Source organism: Condylura cristata, unplaced genomic scaffold (assembly GCF_000260355.1).
Source record: "Condylura cristata isolate star-nosed mole 26May11 unplaced genomic scaffold, ConCri1.0 scaffold00007, whole genome shotgun sequence".
Lineage (NCBI taxonomy): Eukaryota > Metazoa > Chordata > Mammalia > Eulipotyphla > Talpidae > Condylura > Condylura cristata.
The window spans coordinates 48591886-48612616 of NW_004567108.1; the positions used below are offsets into that span (position 1 = coordinate 48591886).

Sequence of the window (20731 nt, forward strand, 5' to 3'; positions counted from 1 at the left end):
AGGGAAAAGAAAAATTAATAAATATATATGCAAAAAAACACAGTCATACATAGGTACCTTTTAGTTAGGTGCTTTTAAGAGGACTCCAGAGGCAATGCTAAATGGCACATTTACAATATAATGTTCCAATCCTTATCTAGTAAGAACCTCTATTCTAGAAACTAAGACGATCCTGACTATAACTAAAATCATAACGTAAAGAATTTGTGAGCATCTGAGCACAAAATGGAAATCTACCAATATGATATATAGAAAGAGCATTATTCTCCAGAGTTGCAGAGACCTGGATTTGAATCCCATCCCTGCCATGTACCTAGTCAGTGACCTTAGGCAAATTACTTAACCTGTGTCTGTGTCTTTTCCTGTAAAATGCCTAAAAATTACCACCCCCTTCAGATTATTGTAAAGATTCAATGAGGTGGAATCTGACATGATGGTGGGAGAGCAAAGACTCAAACCCTCCATATATCCCTCCATATACTCAACACTAGATTATAGTAGAACAAAGCCCCCCCAAAAAAAAAACCTGGAGGGGAACACAGATGACCAGAGTGCACACTAGGAGCAATAGTCTAATAGAAAGTTGTAGGAAAATCTTTGTGTTAACCCCATGTAGAGGGATACCAGGGCACTACAACCCAGAAGAGAGAGAGGTGACTACAGTGCAGAGCCCCCAATAGTTGTTGGTTCAGACACATGCCAATACTGGGAACAAGCACTGTGCTGGCTAAGGGGGTATGTGAGTTGGTAAGCAGAACAGAATGTGTATTGTTAAAAAGCTTTTGGATTTGGGGAGCAGGGCAAGGATTACTGGCTTGAGCCTGAAGCTTTTAGGATACAATAACTGGAGCCTAAATCAATGGAGAGAAACAGATTGGATCACTTATATTCCATAGAAAAGGCTACCACTTGAAGCCAAGGCTGGGATATGCAAAACACCTACCACCCACTACCCCAGTACTGAAACCAAAGTAATAAAGAAACATGTGAATAAACTAGAGCTCAAGCACCTGTTAATAACAAAAGCAAACACTATAGCATAAGGCTCTGTGCTGGAAAAGAGAACAGCCCCCAGCCTGTGAGCCTCAATCTGTGCCCAGTTCTGCATCTACTGTTCAGAAACAACCTACAGGAGAGTGGACATGAGAAGAACTGCAGAACATGACTGAATATGACTGAAGAGAAGTTCAAGGGAGCAGTTATAACAATGTTTATGGACTCAAAACACAATGGAGGATATAAAACAGAAACAGAATAAAGAAAATGTGAGACAACTGCACTTAGAAATAATAGAGCTCAGAAACACTAGGGCTAAATTATTTTTATTAAGGGTCAATACCAAACAGATAGAAGCTATGAAGACAATTAATGAACTTGGAAACACAATGTTGGAGGGCATGCAAACAGAAAAAAATGTAAAAATTGAAAATAGTGCAAGAAAACTTTGGGATAACTTAAAGACAGACGATGTACATGTCATGGGGCCCAAAAGAAGAGCTATTCATAGAAATGTTATTTAAACAAGTAATTGTGAAAATCATCCCCATCTGAGAAACAAACTAGATGTGATTCAAAAGGCCCAAAGAGTTCCAAACAAAATAATACCAAACATTCATGCTTGTAATGTTTCTAGTAAAATTCTGTTAACAGTCTGAGTGGCATGCTTTTCCAGCTTACCTATTTTTCTCTTGATGTTTTTAATATTCTGTCCTTATCACTGGCTTATCCTATTATAATAATGAGACACTTAAAGTACTTTAAAGAGAAGCCCAGAACCTTCTTTCTACCAAGATTAAAATTCAAGACAGAAGGAAGAGTGAGTGTTTTCACTGAAAATCAAAGACTAAAAATGTTACCAACACTAAGCTGCACATAAAATTTAAAGGGGTCATTAGAAGTCAACAAGACAACTAACATAAAAGTAACATACACCTAGCACACTTAACATGGAAAAAGAAGAGGAAATTAAGAGTGTGGCCCAGCAGAACATGTCAGAGAACAGATCATCCAATGGGCCACCCAAATAGCCTATCACATACTAACCTCTGCAGAACCCTCAAACAAAAATCAATAGGAGTAGTGCATAAGGCAATGGAAATAGAACCTGAACAAAAATAACAGGAAGACCTCAAAAAATAGAAAAGACAAGACAAACCCCAAAAACTAAAAAGCAAAAACCTGACAAAATGTCAATGAGTACTTCTGTCTTAATAATCACCTTAAATGTAAATGGCCTGGTTTCACCAGTCGAAAAACACAGTTACTGAATGGGTTTCAAAACAGTCCAAACTTCTGCTATTTACCAGAGACCCATCAAACCAATGAAAACAAACATAGACTTAGCATTAAAGGCTGGAAGACATTTATACAAGCAAATGAAACCAAAAAGATCAAGGACAATTATACTTCTCTTTTTTTCCCCTAAAGATTTATTTATTTATGCATACAGAACTGGGGTGCAGGACAGAGGTGCAGGGGCAGTAAGAGGATTCACCAGAGACAGAGTGGGGAACAGAACAGGCAGAATGATGAAGTACACTGCTGAGGGGAGCAGCAGGCAGATCAGGAGAGGTCTGCCATGCCATGTGGGTCATCGGGGCAGGTGATCCAATTCACGCTAAAGCAGCTGTAGCTAGCTTGCGGTGCTGTGTCCTACCCCATTGCACCACCAGGGAAGGCCTACTTCTATCTCTTAAATAGGCTTCCAATTTAGAAAGTTATTCAGAGATGAAAACATACACAAATGATTGAGGATCAATTACAGCAAGAAATAATACACATATGCATTGAATGATGGTGCACCAAGATACATAAAACAATAACAAAAATAAAGAGATGTTCACAACTATGCAATAATACTAGAGGACTTTAAGACTCTACTTAGAGCAATGGACATATCAAGAAGACAAATAAGTAAGAAAATAATAACCTTAAATGAAGAGCTAGACCAAATAGGTCTGATAGACATCTGTAAAATACTTTACCCACAAACTGCTGCACTTTACCCACAAACTGCTGCATACACATTTTTTTTTCAAGTGCACATGGAAGGCTCTCCCTGGTGGTGCAGCCGGTTAAAAGTGCAGCACTATGAAGCTCAAGTGAGCATGAAACATTGTCAAGGATAGACAATTTGTTGGAACACAAATCAATTCCAATTAAACTACGGTCATTAAAATTATATCTAGTATTTTCTCTGACCATATTGCCATAAAATTAGAAATCAACTACAGGGAAAATTATGAATCTATGGAGATTAAACAACATGCTGCTTAAAAGCTAGATAAAAAAGGAATCAGCCTTGAAAGAAATGAAACTGATGGTGGAAACTACCAGAATCTGTAAGATGGAGGAGTTTTTAGGGGACTAAGAAAAGTCCCCTTAAGAAAAGGCACAAACAACTAATACTATCCCTAAATAAAAGAACTAACAAGACTAAAAGTTAGTAGAAAGAAAGAAATAATAAAAATAAGAGTAGGAATACATGAAATAGTGATTAATAACTATAAAAAAAATCAGTGAAACTAAGAACTCTTTGTTCAAAAACTAAATAAACATATCAGACAAGTTCATTTTCTACAAATGAGAAATCAGGTTCTGTCTTGTGTGTCTAATTTTTAAGAGAAAATTCAGATTTTACAAAAGCAAAACACTCAGTGAGAATTTAGACTCCAGGAATTCACACAGGCAAACAAGTACCCTACCTTCCTGTGACATCAAAGCTTACACTCCAGTGGCTTCAAAATAGCCTTTGATGTCTTTAACTCTGGATTCTGGCAATGCTTCATAATGAAGCCAATGGGATCTAGCAGAAAGGGGAAATCCATCCATAACAAAAGGCATCTGATTCCTTAAGTTTAGATTTCTAATTCTAGCAGTTCAAATTAAAAATGAAGATGACCTATTGAAATGCATTAAGCTGACTGAATCCCAAGTAAATATTTAGCATTCAAAATAAGAACAGTAATTCTACTGCTTTTATATAGCATTCTTTCCTGTCAGGAATGAAATATTCTCAGAACCCTGAAGTGTATCTCTGGATGCTCAGTAGTATATGAACTGAGCCTGGAAATGTCAAAGCAGGCCATAATTTAATCATTTGAAATATGGAACTGGTTAAAGGGAATTAACATTCTAACCCCAGTGCCTCACAAACCTCAAATTCTTGTTTAAATTGCCTGTTTATTCACAAACTAAGGAATTTCTCTAGAGCCTTGCTTCTTCTTCTGTAAAACAAAAAGGACAGTAGCACCTGTCTGAGTTGACTGCCTGCTGTAGTACAGGTCTAGCTCATTTTATTAAATGATGTCTAAAACCCCAATAGCCTAACACAATAAAAATTCATTTCTTTCTCACATCATACTCCTGTGCTGGCTTACCAGGGTGGACCTGTTCTATTTTGTTAGTGAGGTTCCTCAGCTTTTTGATCACATGGTTCCAGCACCATTTCTTTTTAATTCTTCTTCTTTTTTTATCTATACCTTTATTTCCTTACATGGTTCTTTCAGTTCAATGGCATTCCTTCTGCACTCAGCTGTCAGATGAGGAAAGAAAGAAGGTATAAGACTGCATGGATTTTGTTTCCTAGGCAGGTCTAAAGGAACTTCCCATCCGTTCTGTTCGCAATGGCCAGGATTCAATTTCCTGGAGCACAGCAATCTGCAGAGAAGGCTAGGGAATGTAGACTGATTGGCTGTGCTATCTCACTGCAATATTTAACCCACAGGATTGTTTAGAGGTTTAAGGGAGACATGTAAGAATCACACATCTCTGGATCAATGAATATTTGTTCTGAGCTACAGTACTGTACTCCTCTGTAATCCTAACTAACCAGGCTGAGATCCATCTCCACTTAGCTTATCTTGGACAGAGCAGAGTCTAAGTAGTGACTTGTAGTAGTGATAGGAGTAGTGACTCCTATCTTTATGTTAGCTGCCCAGCTTACTATAAAAAGAGAAGCTGTAAATATGTTTATGCTCTTTGCTCCCTTTACCGGTTGTCTTAATTTAGAGTAATATGTTTCATGTAATTGAGAAGAGTAGGCAAGGATAAAAGGCCATCTTTTAATTGTTTTTTTCCCCAAAAGTACAGGTCTAGCTCATTTTATTAAATGATGTCTAAAATGTATGACCTTAAGCTCTGAAAGAGCTTCCAGTCTGTTTTCCACATTACCAGAATGTTTGCTTCTAAACAGTATAAAGCAGATCATCTGCTTGAAAAACTTTCATTATCTTTCCATTGGCTTTAGAATAAAATACTTATGCCTTATATAGATTCCATTTAAGGATGGATCATGCATCACCCAACTCCCAGGATTAACCTCTGCCTCCCCCTCCTGCCTTATCTCACAGGGCTCTCCTCTCCCCCAGTCTTTCATAACTCAGCATCTCTCTAGTCTCCATTGTAGTCACTGGGAATACTGCACTGAACAGTGTCTCTGCCTCATGGTGGGAGATGACATTCTAGCATGACTTCTGTCTCTAGCTCCTCTTTCCATGAATTGGATGCTTGTTTTCTCTTTCTCCAGTCCACCTCACAGAAGCCCATGTAGAACAGTCTCTACCTGTTTCAACACCATATGTGCCCTCTCCACAGCAGCCAGCAATCTGGAAAGTCCTCTGATCCACTTGTGCACATTCACTGCCTATCTTCCTCTACCAAAGTTCAGTTTCCCTAAGGGCAAGAAATTTTTTTACTTATTCATTTTCTAGTATCCTCAACACCTGCTTGCCTGGCACAAAGCAGAAGCTCAATAAACATCTTCTGAATGAATGTTTAAGGAATGAATGAATAGACAGGCAGCAACCTGCATACCTGGTAGCATCCCTTGGGCCTTGGGAGAAAGTATGAATTCTATTTTCTTTCCTAATAGCCTATGCTCATCTCTGCTCCTCTGCTTGTGCTTTTGCAGGGAATGACACCACTCCACTGGGCAGCTTTCCACAACCAGCCTCAACATACACAAATGCTGCTGAAGAAGGGGGCAGATCCCACTCTTGTGGATAAAGACTTTAAAACAGCTCTCCACTGGGCGGTCCAGGTGAGGACTTGTCTCAAGTTTGATGTTATACAAGTTAGCAACTCTATGAGTGTCAGGTGGGAATGATGGAGTTATTAAAGATACAGCCCTAGCATTGATAAAGAGTTTATACACATGACAGAGCAAGTATAATTCATTCTTCCTCTATCCCCTTCTCTCATATCCAGAGCAAAACTGTCACATTAGGTTATTTGGCAACATAGTTATTGAGAAAATACAAGGATGGAGAGTTAGAGGACATCAGGCAGAGCCTTGGCTTTTACACACACACACACACACACACACACCCTTTTTCCTTTCCATCTTAATGCTTGTCACTTGCTCACAGTGTACAGAGATAAACCTTTAAATATTTTACTAGGAAAATCCTTTCAGTATCTTTACACCATGACTCTTCTTTCTGTCATATTTTCCAAAGCAGAGTAATTCCACGTGACCCCTTAATGATGACAATCATGGCACGTGCACTATCTCAGTACAAGAAAAGGGAGTCTGTATCAGTATACATGACCAAAGCAGCCCAAATCAGACCCCAAGATCAGTAACCCAAAGAGAGCAAAACCCAGAAGCAGTTGAAAGAAAGATCATAGCCAGCATTTACTGAAGTGCTTTCTATTTAAAGGGGAATGACTGAGACTTATCTATTCAGTACTTCAGAAAAGAGAGGTACTATGTATCCTTTCTAACAGATTTGCTTGTTCTGTCTTTTGATGCGTAGGCACAGACATTGCCCTACTATTATTTCCATCATCATGTGCAAGCAGCCTTGCTGAACTGCCACCAGGATCTTTGTGAAAGGAGGTTCCCCCTGCCCTGAAGGTAGTTTCATGTACCACATACAACAGAAACAAGCACCTGGCACTTTCAGGGTTGACATATGTGCCTGAGATAGGGGAAAAAACACAAATGATTTAGAAACTGCTCTGTTTTGGACCCTCCTAACTTGTCTTCAGTACATTTGTACCAGGGCCAGGCCTGGCAAAACTGAAGTAAACAACACTTGTTTTTGTCATCCCCACCTGCTCTTAGCACTTTCCTGTATACTTTCAGTATCTGATCTCCTGCCCTGCTCCCATCTGCCAGTCTCTCCTCACAGCCCAGTCCTCTGGCTGCTCAGAGTTCACCACTTTAGCAAGCTGACTGTGCAGCCAGGAAGTGGCCCATGCTGGTGGGCTCTCAGCATAGTTGAAAGTTGGATCAGGATCAAGCATTTTCTTTTCTTAGGATTTATTTATTTATGTATCCAGAACTAGGGTGTAGGGGTAGTATGAGGATTCACTAGACAGAGTGGGGAGCAGAACAGGCAGATAGACAAAATACACTGCTGAAGGAAGCAGTGGGCAGGTCAGGAGAAGTCTGATGTTTCATGTAGGTCAGCTCCCTGGCCAGGGATCAAACCCGTGCTGTAGTGACTGCTGATAGCTTCAGAGTGCTGCACTTTAACCCATTATACCACCAAGATCAAGCATTTTCTACATTACTCTCCCTCATCACTTCTACTACTGATTTCACAGATCTGGGATGGAGCACATGTATGTGCATATCTCTTCAGGTGATTCTCTTAGTTCACCTCCAACTTAATGCCACTTGATGTGGAATCATCCATGTGTTTATAAAATGATAAACCGGACCCCAATCCAAAGTTTCAAGTTGGGTTCTTTGAAGGGAAGAACTCCTGAGATTATCCTGAAAGGGTCAATCTGGCAAATTTAGAACAAATGCCAGTACCTGCTTGTCTTAACCGTGTAAATCTTGGAATAGAATGAGTTCATGGATGTGACAGAGATATGTAATGTGCTGTGTAATTGGAAGACATTATCATTTTCATTATGGTTCCTGACCTGACTTCCTCTATGAAACTTAGTTATTTTACCCATTTCTTCATATTTCTTCTCTCTGCTATGAGAGGAGCTTTTTGTTATTGTTATTTTTCTGTAACTTTTTTTTAGGTAACATTGGTTTACAACAGTATATGACTTAGGGAAGTAGATTCACACCTCTTCAGATATATGTTACCATACCACACCTACCACAGAAACACCCATAATCCTTGACCATAGGGTTCATTGGGCCCCTCCCCACTTTGTTACTCACCCCATATCATGCCCCTCTAATCACAGTTGTATGTTCTTACTTCTAGGATTTATTTAGACTATTCATTTGTTTTGTCCTTTGTTCTTTGTAGTCCAAATTAGTGAATTGTTTGTCTTTTTCCTTCTGATTTCTTTCTTATTAGCATTATCCCTCCCAGTGCCATATATGTTATAGCAAATAGCAACATTTTATCTCTTTTTGCTAAATAACTACTCCATTGTGTATCTATACCATATCTTCCTAATCCCCTCATCTGTCCTTGGGCTCTTAGGTTGTCTACAAAATTTGGTTATTGTAAATAGTGTTGCAGTGAGCATAGGAGTACATATATCCCTTTGAACTAGTGTTTTTGTGTTCTATGAGTAAATACCAAGAAGTAAAACGGCCGCGTCTATTTTTTTTTTTAAGATTTATTTAATTGTACATATAAGAACTTGAGGTACAGGCAAGAGGTGGGGGTGGTGGTGAGAGGATTCCACAGAGACAAGGTGGGGAACAGTACAGATGATCTATGGAAATACACTGCTGAGGGGAACAGCAAGAAAGACAGAGGAGAGGTCTGCTGCACCATGTGGGCCACCTCCCTGGCCGGGATCAAACTGGTGCCGTAGTGGCTGCCAATAGTTACACAGTACTGCACCTTACCCCCTGCGCCACCATGGAGGCCCCTAGAATTGCTGGATCTAAATGATTCCATCTTTAACCTGCTATACTAAATTCAGTGTTAGCTACACATTAGAATCATCTGAAGAATTTTATAAACAATACTGACACCAGTACCACACACCCTTAGATTTTTAGACAATTGTTCTAGGTTGGACCTCAGACATCACTATTTCTACAAACTCCCCACATCCCCCATCAATTGTAATGTGCAGGTGAAACTGAAAACCATTATCATAGTAATGTCTTATGAAATACAATAAATTCATAATATGCATTCATATTAATGGATGCCAAGATCTTTCTAGCTAAAGAATTTGCATTTGACCATGAATTTGTAGAAGCATAATTCTCACTCATTTATTTTCCTAAATCATTTAATAAATAATTCTTGAACACCTTTTATGTATCTGGCATTGAGAGTGAAAAGATTAGAACCCTTGTAATTGTATATGATATCACATGAGCATGTGTGTGTGTGTTTGTGTGTGTGAGTGAACATGTTGGCATACGTTTCTGAGAAAGGAGTCCACAACTTTCTTCAATTCCTCAATGAGGATGAGTGACTATCTGCAAAAGGTTAAGAATCACAATTAGGGGTGCGAGGGGAACCATGCAACTTCTCCCTCCCAGTGGTTTGCAAAATTCAGAAGTGGTGTGTTCTGCCCTTTACACTTCTAAAAAGACAAAGGGTAATTCCAAATGTCAGCTAAAATGCTTATTACACTTAGCTTCCTTAGCCTTCCTGTTGATTTATAACACAAGACCAGTAGTTCCTTCAAAGTTTTTCCACATGAATGAGTCTATTTCCAATTGTCCTTCCTTTCACTGAAGTTTATGCTTTTCTCTTGGACCATCTGAGATTACATAATAAAGCCTCTGTATTTGACCCAGGTAGCTAAAAAGTAAAGAGTTGAAGTTTGGGTCTACAAATGATCTAAGTTCCACATCTACTCCCATTTAATGGATAGCTGAGAAATGTCTTGGTAGCTGGTAACACTCTCCTATGGCTCCAGGGCCATTGCTCTCCCTCCTGCTTCTGCCAGGTGACAGACAGCTCTACTTGCCATCTGAGATAACTGTGAGCAAAGACTCATCTCCCCATTACAATCACTCTCCATAGTGTCTTAGTCCCTCATGTTCATGTTCTAATCCATCTGTGATGACATCAAGTTATCAGGAATCTACACAGGTATCTCTTGGCCTCATCTCCTTTTCATTCCTCAACAATCCTTTTCTCCATCTCTGTTCCTCAGAAAACCTTTCAGTTCTTATGAATTCAAACTATTATTCAACTCAAATTTTTTGGCATCGGTTACAAGTTTGGAACTCTGCTTTAAACTTCAAGTTACATTTCCAGCTCTACTGGTCATCTTCCCATAATTTCTCAGAGACACTTACACTAAATCTACCACAGCCATTTTCCCAGTGACCTATGCCATAAGTTTCCACCTTATTGGCTTTCATGTCCAGTTCATTTACAAGACCTCCCAGCTCTGCCTCCTCAAGTCTCATATCTCTGTTACTTCATTTCAGTCCCAACAGAACAGGTCAGAGGCCCACTCAGGTGAGAGTAACTGAAGAGAGAGTCCTAAAGAGGTTTACACATGATTGCAAGTGATCAATCACTAGGGCTAAAGTTTCCTGGGAGGGAGTGGTTACTAAGACAGCAAAAGCTATAAGAGAGGAACCAGAACTGAGATAAGGCTTTGGTGGCATAACCAAACTGAAGCCCCGCAGGGAGAGAACCAAAGGACAAATATTCCAATCTCTCTTTTCTACTACATCTGTCTTGTGTAAGTAGCCAAACCCAGCCAGAAACCAAAGGGCAGGTGAGCCTATTTGATGCAATTTATACATCTAGAGGGTGAAGGCCAGGAGGGAGGAAATGGAAAACAAACCTGGAAGAGCAAGTAGAGACAATTTCACACACCCACCATTACCTTCTTAGATCAAGTTTCCACCACCAATATATGCAGTATCTGTATTTCTACTTTCAGCCCTTTCTTCTTCCAGTCTATTTTCACATTGTGAACAAGTTCTTATTCAACATGACACTAAGGAATGCACTATATAGCTGTTATTATGCTAGGATAATTGTGGACACTGTTGTCCTCAAATCAAAAGCCTTCAATGAATTTTATTTTGTGTACATAATGCTGAAAAAAACCACTCCTCACCCTATCACACCCCACCCCCTGACCTTCCTTCTTCAACCTATATGGTCTTTATCCAAGTCACACAGAATTAATAATCCCTCCAATATCATCATACATCATACATCATACAGGTTCATTCTGCCCCCTACATTTAGTCATGCTTTTCCCTTTGGTGAAATACTTTCTTTCTTTTTGCACTCATTTCTACCTGTATAATTTCTGCTTATTTCTTCTTATGGATCAAGGAGCAACTAAATGTCACTTTCTTCGTTGAGCTCACTTTCAAAATTGTTCCCTCCATGTGTTCATCCAGCATTTTCTTACTTGTGGGACTGTTCTTATGGTCAGTGGGCACCCATCTGGATTGCATGCTGAGGGAAAACATTCCTTATTCATTTAGATGGCTTAATACTCAGAACAGATCTCTGTGAATCTTCGGTCTTCAAAGAGGTAGTCATTGAATTCAGGCCAATGGAATTATACATCTTAAGTTAACAAAATTAATGGCTTATTTGGGTTCTTTTGAGGAATACCATTTTTACCTTCACCAAGATTTCCAGATGTGCAATGACTTCAAACTAGATATTTTTCCCAATGATAGTAATTGTGGAATCAATAAGATGGCAGGTCAATAAGACAGATAAGTGTCTGCTGCCCCTCAAATTTCACCACTAACTTCTTTCTCCACTTACTTAAAAATGTTAAATTAGAATGCCTCTTCTAGAGCATTTTTCAAAGGAGTACACAAAGAAAAGAACTACATTCATATAAAATAACTGTTTTATATTTGTTCACTTAGTATGTGGTCAAGGGAATTAAACACATACACCCACACAAACTTTGGAGCTCTTGGGGAAGCATGGAGTCTTCCTCCTTTCTGTGGTGACCAACATCTGTGGTCAATCAGTTGAATTGTGTGAAAATCCTATAAATATACTTCAGTTCTAAATATATTCAGAATGCCAAAAGGTAATTATAAATATCATATACCAGTGGATCCATTTCATAAGGGAAAAAAAAGTTACACCTGGAAGCAGTCACATATGTCACCTAATGCAAATTTGAATTCATAGGTGGAGACACATGCACGAGGAGGTCGTCATTTACCCAAGTACACCCTGCACCCACACAGCCACCAGGGTCACATGACTCACAGTGCTTGATAAAAGAAAGGCTACAAAGCCAGACAAGCCTAAAGTAAACAGAAATAAAGCCAAGTCTGTGAAATACTTTAACCTGTAAGTACAGACTGACCTGCTTAGGAAAATAGAGTGTTGAAGGTTAACCTGCATTAAAGTGGCCTGTGGTATGTCAGCTCCCCAAGCTTGACTATAGAAAAGAAGGGCTTAGAGCTGAAAGAAAAGAAACAGTTGCACCTAGGAGTAGTATACGTAAATATAAGTAAAGAGAGAGGGGAAAACATAGTGTATAAGGGGAGATAATGAGGAAAAGAAAGAGAAAGCATGTGTAAAATTCTATTCCATTTGGTTTTGTCCATAGTTTATAAAGATTGTTTTTTTACTCATTTACTTATATGTTCATTGTTCAGCAAATATTGATTGATAGTTACTGTTTGCTAAGGACCAATTACAGCAGAAAATGAGGGTTTCTGTGTACCATCACCTCCACCTTTTCCATGTGCTTTTTGCTCTCCAGGAAAGTCTACCCCAGGCTTTGGGATGCAGCGGCCTGTGAAGTCAGGCCAAACTGAAAGCCTGGATTCAGAAAAGGCTAACCACAAAGATGGTCCTGAATCTAAGTCAGGATACTGGACACTTTTCTCTCTGACTCTCATAAACCCCTAGCTCTCAAATGTTCACTCTGCATAGATTGGTAGACCCTCCCCTCCAGCTCTGTTTTAGCCTAATGCATCTGGCTCCAGCAGCACTGATGAGTCAGAGTTCTCAGATCACAAAATTACCCAGCCCTTTAAGAGGGCCATGTGACCTAAAACACTAGCTCCACTTTACATTCACCCTCAAGGGACAAGTAATGGTAACAGGGCCCTAATTATAGAAGGAGATTGGTGTTCCCTCCAAGAAGCCACCATAGAACTAATTCCCGAAGACATATGTCAGCAACCAACTAGTCCTAAATCTCACACTGAAATGTCACTTAAAATAAAGTCGGTCTTTAATCAGGATATTAGGGTTTACCTTTTGTTAGTCTTCCCAGAGTAAATTATTATACACTAATTCAACTTTTCTCTTGGCATTGTTTCTTATGAGTCAGGTATTTACAACTCCCAGCCCTTCTGGGTTAAGGAAAATGAGTAGGACTCAATAGTTTCCAGTATTTTTCAGGACATAAAGACAACTTTATCAACAAAAGCAAATGCAAAAAAAAACAAAGCAACCTATAATCGTCATCTGATTACCCAATGCAGAACTATAGAGTTTCATAAGATTTGTGTGATATTCTTTTTTCCTCTAATAAATCACATTACCACCAAATGTAACTCCATTCTTCCCAAGATCCTACTGGGCAAAAATCCCATATTTTCTCTCCTGTTCTCTTGGTCTCAGTGACTCTCCCTGGCCTCCCTGTCTTTGGCTGACTCAGTCCCACTTGCCAAGAAGAGCATGTTATCCCTAGGAGAGCACTGAGCCAGGTCTCAGCTCACAGGTAGTGCTCTCTTGGGCTCTCTAAAATTCTTGAGAGGTTTCACCATGACAACCCTCTTCAGAAATGTGTTTAAAGGTCTCAGTTGGCAAGGCCCACATCATTGCTATTGATGTTGCTGGGCTAAACAGCATTTTTCACTTTTGTTTCCCTTGTATGATCATTCAGAATAAATACCTAGACTGTTGCTTTTATTGGCAGCAGAATGGCACAATGGTGGTGGTGTCTGCAGACAGACTGTCCACCCTAGCACTGCCATATCTTGACTGTGGCATTGGGCAAGTAGTTTAATGCCTCTGTGCCTCCATTTTCTCCCATCCGATGGGGTGATAAAGTATCTACTTTGTGTAGTTGTCAGGATAAAATGACAGGAAAATTCAATAGAAAGACATTTTGGCAGAGAAAGTAAGGGGTGGCAATGTCTTCACACAGTGAAGCTGTGTAATACTCCAGCTTTCCAGCTAACTAGGCCTGTTGGTCAGGATCCCAGAAGAGGCAGACTCAGGGATCCTGGGAAGTAGCCCCACTTCCAAAATGACATTCTGAAGATCGGGAGAGAAGGGAGGTAGAATTCAAGGAGCAAGGTTTTGATTTTTTCCATCATGCTTGATACTCCCTTTTCTTCAGAGAGGGAGAAGTGTGACTGGGCATTTTGCCCTTTAAGCCATGATGGCAAAATGGCAAAAGAATTCTTGTACTCTTCTGGAAATCATGAACAATGTCAATTCACTGAGCTACTGACACTTTCTTCACTTTTGTTTTCCTTCCGAGAGAGAGAAAGATTTTGATTATTTGAATGTATTTGAGACTCATACAAAATGTATGTAAGTAACACCATATGAAAGAATCTTCCTGGAAAGCTTAAATGTATTCAGGGTAGCTGATTTGCAATCACAGCCATACCATACAACTTACCCAATCAATCCAAATTATTTAAAAGTCACAACTAAGCACAGGAAGAATGGAGGGAGGAAATGGATGAAAGAGGGAAGGTAAGGGAAAGGGAAAAGACTGTAGATAGGACCTTTACTGATACTTGACCAGGGCAGCCACGCAGGGAGCTCAGAGTTTGGGGTGTAAGGCTTCTGTTCACTATCTGGAAATGTTCATTATTTACCTTTGAAATTGTGTTTTGCAATGTAATCTGTGATAGAACAATGTCGCCTCAAGTCCCACAGCTCTGCCTCCCTCCCTGGGGCAGGCTCAGACCCCTAGCAGGGGTCTAGGCTTAGCTTCTGGAAGGGTCAGGATGGGGTAAATGCTCAGCACCAGGTGCACCTGTGAACACTGGTGGTGAGAATCCAGTCCAAGGAATGAGACACTAAATGGAAAATAAAAATCACCATGACAGTAAAGAGACAGCATGAAAGAAAGATATGATGCTCTGTTCCTCACCATTTAAATAGGGAACACCACAAATTATGCAGCTGGTACCCATACAGCACACTTCCTGGGGCTCAAAATTGAGAGCTTTGAGTTCCCACAGCCCTTTGTCCTAAAATTGGTTTCAAAATTGGTGGCAGCTGTTGTCCCCTGATAGTGGAAGTATTGTCACTGTGCATGTGAAACCAGAGCCAGATGAGCAATGAAATGTCTGGACAGCTGGAGGTGCAAACAGAAAAAGAAGAGAAGGAAGAGAAAAAGCAAAGCCCAACAGTGCTGTTCCATCATAGCATCATGAAAACAGATGCAAGAGTTTCTAAACCATTACCCTGGGGGTAACTAAACAGGGATGAATACCAGGGGATGAATACCAGGAAGAAATTTAATATGAGAAGATGTATTACGAGGTGGCTGTTGAACAACATTGAAACTGTTATGAGAACTGTAGCTTTTTAAAAAGTCAACTTTCTCTTCTTGCTCAGGGTTCTTGAGTCTGGCATATAGCCTGCTCCTGACTTCCAGAATCACAACATGACTGTTCCATTTCCTGAACCTGTTCATCATACCTCCTAGGAACTTTCATTCTATCAGAAGCTCTGACACAGTTCTAAGGTCTCCCTGTGGAGTCTTTCTGATGAAGATACAGTATTTCCTTCTTGTTGAGAAAATTTAAATGCTAATGAATTATTTGAATTGCTGTTTAATCTTCTATATATCTCAGGAAAAACTGAAAAGTTAGACTCTATGGTATCATACAAAACTACAATTTCTTTTATTGGCTACTGAAATTTATTGCCATCTTGCAAAAGCTTGTAAAAAATTTTTTTAGTCCAATGAAAAATATTCAATGCCATCAATATACATAGTATTACTTACTTGTTCATTTTAAGCTGGAGAGACTTAGGACACTCAAAGAAAAGTTGATGGTTATTAGGTCTAGGACAGTGACTAAAAATAGCTTAGTATATCCTCCCTTCAAAAGTAAGACCAAAACTGCAGGAAAGGTCTACAGAAAGATAGACTCAACTTATATGATACCTAAAATTCTTTCCTTCTCATACTTGTTGGTTTTTTTCTTAATTAGCTATTTACATCCTTTCACAAAGGATTATTGATGATTAAATTTCATGCAACATATAGCAATTGACCCATGACTGGATCATTTTTATCATCATTATACAAGAGTCAAGTCTCATCAGAGTCATTTTTTTAAATTAAAATTAACTGTTGTCTCCACAATCAACCTCTACAGTAAAGGGGGAAACAAAACAGACTTAGTGAGCAAGTTGTTGTCTAGGGGACCAACCCATATGCTAGCTCCAATGGCAGCCAATTATGCCTGTATTTAACTCCAGTCCTCTTTAGTTCACTAATTATGTAAGACAAATTGGTAGATAAAAATCCCTGCAATGACATAAGACAAGTGGAAATCTGTAGGAGGGCTTACAAGAATGTACCTGATTACTCTTTTTTTTTCAGTTTGTGTTTTCAACATGCATAAAAAAGAGCACTGGGTTGTACATAATGAGCTTTCTTCGGTTCTGTTTTCCAGAGTGGAAATCGAATTCTGTGTTCCATCATTCTGAGCCATCACCAAGGTCCGTCCATAATCAACTATGATGATGAGAGTGGAAAGACTTGCATGCACATCGCAGCAGCAGCAGGCTTCAGTGACATCATAAGTGAACTGGCAAGAGTCCCTGAGTGCAACCTGCAGGCTCTGGATGTGGATGACAGGTATCCATAGCAACTTAGAAAGTGTTGGGAACTACCAGTCATCTCCTCCAAATAGTCATTTCAAAATAAAAAACATAGTTGTGGAGTTATCCTATAAGAACAATAACCTTGTTGCCAGTAATATTTACACATGCACTGATGACAATACAAGTGGCTCTATTTTAGTCAGGACAGGAAAAATCATTGTTATGGAGAGAAATGCTGTGACTTTACAGTATTGTAAGATTTTCCACTTTTTGCTAAACATCCTCACTATTCTCAGAAGGCTTGCTGTAGCTCAGCTTCTTTTTGTTTTTAAGAGTTAAGTCTTGTTTTTTCCCCTCATTCCTGGATGTCATAAAGTCAACAAATTATAGTTTTCCCTTTTATCTATTTAATGACATAAATAGAGGCTCTGCCTTTAGAACTAGATGGGACCTTTTTATCCCCCCAATCAGTACTGACATTGAAAGGGAAGCTAGGTTCAGAAAGGTGAAGAGACTTACCTAAGAGGTAGTTAGCAGCAAAATGAAGACAAGTTGTACCCTTGTCTTCCAAGCTAGAGCTAGCTTTTCATTTACAATACCCTTCATCCATAAGCACCTCCTACTCCCTGATACCTGTATCTTCATATCACAAGGGGAAAGAAATTCTTGGGTTTTATTTAATCCTCAGAAGCTGGAGATGGTTCATATAATGATTTTAATTAAAATTTTCAGAGTAGACCTTTTTCTTAATAGTAGATGTTGATCCTAAGTAGACCTATTTTTGTTACATGAGTAAAAATGGTAAATGATCTAAGAAGAGAAGAAAAGAACAAATTCAAGAAAAGCAATCTGGAGAAAAGTCTGCCTACTTAAAAAAAAATGCTTCTAGAACAAGCACTAAATAGATTTTTCCCCCCATTTTGCATTGTCAAGCATTTAGCAAAATAAGTTCACCACCCTATCCTCCCAGGCCTCAGAGAAGAAAATAAAACCAAGGAAAGAGGAAAAAGTACAAAAGATAAGATCCTATGAGTTCAAAGTGAAGTAAAATAGCTGGGGGGGGGGGAGAGGGGAAGGAGTCGAATTCTTGCTCCAGTGCTCAACCAAGTGTCTTGTGCCTGATCAAACTCCACCCTGTGTTTCATTTCACATTTTTTGCACCAAGCACCTATGCCTTCATGTTAAAACTAAGTTTTTTTGTTTGTTTGTTTTTGTTTTTATCATCACTCAGTCTTTTGGCTAAGATCAAATTTTCTTACCAGTTTACAACTAGAAGTTTGTCTTAGTAAAAATTTTCACAATGTTTTTGGCTTTAAGTGCTCTAAGCAATGGCAATAATGATACCTTCCCTTTCCATCTTTCTTTTGTAGTGAAAAGAAAGTTTCTGAGGAAATGGTAGGAAAAAAGGCAGTTATTAGCAACAAAAGGGAGAGGGAAAATATGGTAGAACACATTCTCCTGGACATGAAAACACATTATATATCTATGACATTTAAGACAGCACAGAATCTATTAGTAGCTTGTATACCTAAAGATCGCAAATTTCATCAGTCCATGAGATCACACTTTAATATTTATTTATCCTCAGGAAGGACAGTCTTTTATCATTCTCCTCTCCATATATTTCTGAGAATTCTCAAGGGAAATTTATATGCTTTAAAGTCATTCCTTGGCTAAGTTGTTCCCTCGGCCAATGATGCATTTTTGTGCCCTTCACTCCCTGCCCTTCAAAGACTCCCTCATAAGCCTTCATTTGTGTCTCTGATGCTTTTTTCCTAAATCATGAGGCCCCAACCCTCCTCTTTGTGAGAATTTAGACCAGTTTGTTATGTGTGCAGGGTTATCCTAAAGCATAAGATGAGAAAGTAACCATAGTTTAGTTGACATGAAATAAGATACTACAAATTGTCCACAAAGGCTCTATGTGTTAATTAGCTAGAAGTTATTCCTATGTCCCCTTAGTTTAAGTTTTCCCCATTCTTTTTTACTTTCACCTCCATGTCCATGGACAGAAAATTTTAACAGTTGATCTTAGCGATTGTCATAAAGGGATACTACCTAGTGCACCAGAGTTAATTTTCATGTTTTGGTAAACCTCACTAGATTGATGCTCAACCCTCCATCTACTTAATTTATTGGCAGTATATTATTTCAGCTGGAGGGCATAATCTGGCTGTGGCCTCATCTTGTTTCATAAAAAATATTAGCTGGAGATGTCTCTCATACAGAATGGAATAAATCATATTTGTCACATCATCAAATAAGCATATATATTGAAAAAATATATATGGTCCTATTAAGTATCATCAAATTACTATCCATGGCATAACAGGAGGAGGAGGGGACAGAGAACTTATCTACACATGGGGACTCTGGCCACATTGTAGACACAGTTACTCTCCAAATAATAAGGCCCAACACCCTTTCCTGATAGTCCCTTCTGAGCACTTCTCTGAACAGCCCCAGCCCTCCATGAGGGCTCTCTTAAAAATGCCCTTGTGCCCGTGTTTCAAACCCCAGGACAAAGCCAAGATTAAACCTTCCATGCACTCCATTCCTGTCCTGAACTGATCCTTTTCAGAGGAACGGGAAGAATAACCTTTCTCTTTATGGGAAATTCTATTCAATAGACTGCCATCTTGTCCGGTGTCTCTTCTTATCTCCTTTCTCTACACACCACACAGAAACAGCCTCCACCTCCTGCTTCCCAGCAGCTCTGCCAAGGAAGCAAGTTTCTGGTCCCCTTTGCTCATAGGTCCAGTAGTCTTTACACTCTTATCAACCTCTCATGTCTGCCTTGACAGCTGACAGGGGTACTCTCGACTCTTGAAAAATGACTTTGGTCCAAGTCTGCTCTTAGTTCTGGAATTGGCTTTTAGAAACAGAAAGACAATGATTATTTCTTTTGTATGCCCTCCTGTTCCTTCCCTGAAGTTGAGCACAAAATGAACATTCTTCTTTAATGGCTCCACCTCTTACCTCATATAACACAGAAGCAGGTTTGTCTGTTTGTTTGTTTTTCTATCCAGGTAAATCCACCAGAAAATAATGATTTCCTTTTCATCAGTAAAATTCACTTTTATTATGTGCATAGATTCATATGGTCACACAAACACAATTGAGAACAGTTCCATTAACTCCGCCGCTCATGTGTTCCTTCTAAGTCAGATCCTTTCTCCTATCTAAGATCTGGCACCACTGATTAGTTCTCTGTCTCTATGGTTTTGCCTTTTCTAGACTGTGCATTTTGCAGTATGACGTTGAGGTTCACATTTCACTTAGTAGAATGCATTTAAAAATTCACCTGTGTTGTTCTAGATGTCAGCAGGCTGTTCATTTTTATTTTAATATCCCATTGTATGGGTGAGCCAAGTTTGTTCAGCCATTCATCTAATCAAGGACACTGGTTGTTTCCAGTTTGGCAAATATGAATAATGTCATTATAAACTTTCACATAACAGAGAGAACATAAATTCTCATTTCCCTAGATAAATATCTAGAAGTAAGATTGTTTGATCATTTGGTAAGTGCATGTTTAACCTTAGAATAACTAATGAATTGTTTTTCAGGTGGCTGTTCCCATTTTGTATTTCCATCAGCAATATTGCTCCAAGTCTTTACAGGCAATTGCCAGGATTTTTGTTTTGTTTTGTTTCTTATTTTGCTCATTTTATAGATAGTGGTTATCTTGTTGTAGTTTTAATTTACATTTCTCTAAGGACAAATGTCTTTGGGCATTTTTTCATGTGATTATTTGTCATTCAAACATATTCTATGATAAAGCACCTACTTTTTTTTTGCTTTCTTATTTTTATTTACAAAAGTTTATTTTTACATCATTTTGTACATTATTTTTTTTTCCATCTCAATTGTAATCCCTGTGGGTTTCCCATCACCAAGTCACCCGTGTGTCATCACCATAATCCCGTGCATTTCCCTCCCCACCCCACCGTTTTTGATCCCATTCCCCACTCCATTCCTGCAAATGTCTCTGGTATATGGTTGTTCATTATTTTTGTTATTTTCTCGTCTGGTCCATTATACTCCTGCTATGAGTGAAACCATCT

The 20731-nt window shown here is 39.0% G+C and overlaps 1 protein-coding gene across 1 annotated transcript in view; it reads left to right on the forward strand.

Annotated features, from left to right (window-relative positions):
- The window catches only part of ANKRD55 (ankyrin repeat domain 55), an 81537-nt gene that overhangs the window by 43261 nt on the left and 17545 nt on the right, over nucleotides 1-20731 (forward strand). The window contains exons 6-7 of the mRNA XM_012721792.1: nucleotides 5912-6040; nucleotides 16514-16698. Coding sequence (XP_012577246.1) covers nucleotides 5912-6040; nucleotides 16514-16698 — 314 coding nt within the window. The remainder of the gene's footprint in view (nucleotides 1-5911; nucleotides 6041-16513; nucleotides 16699-20731) is intronic.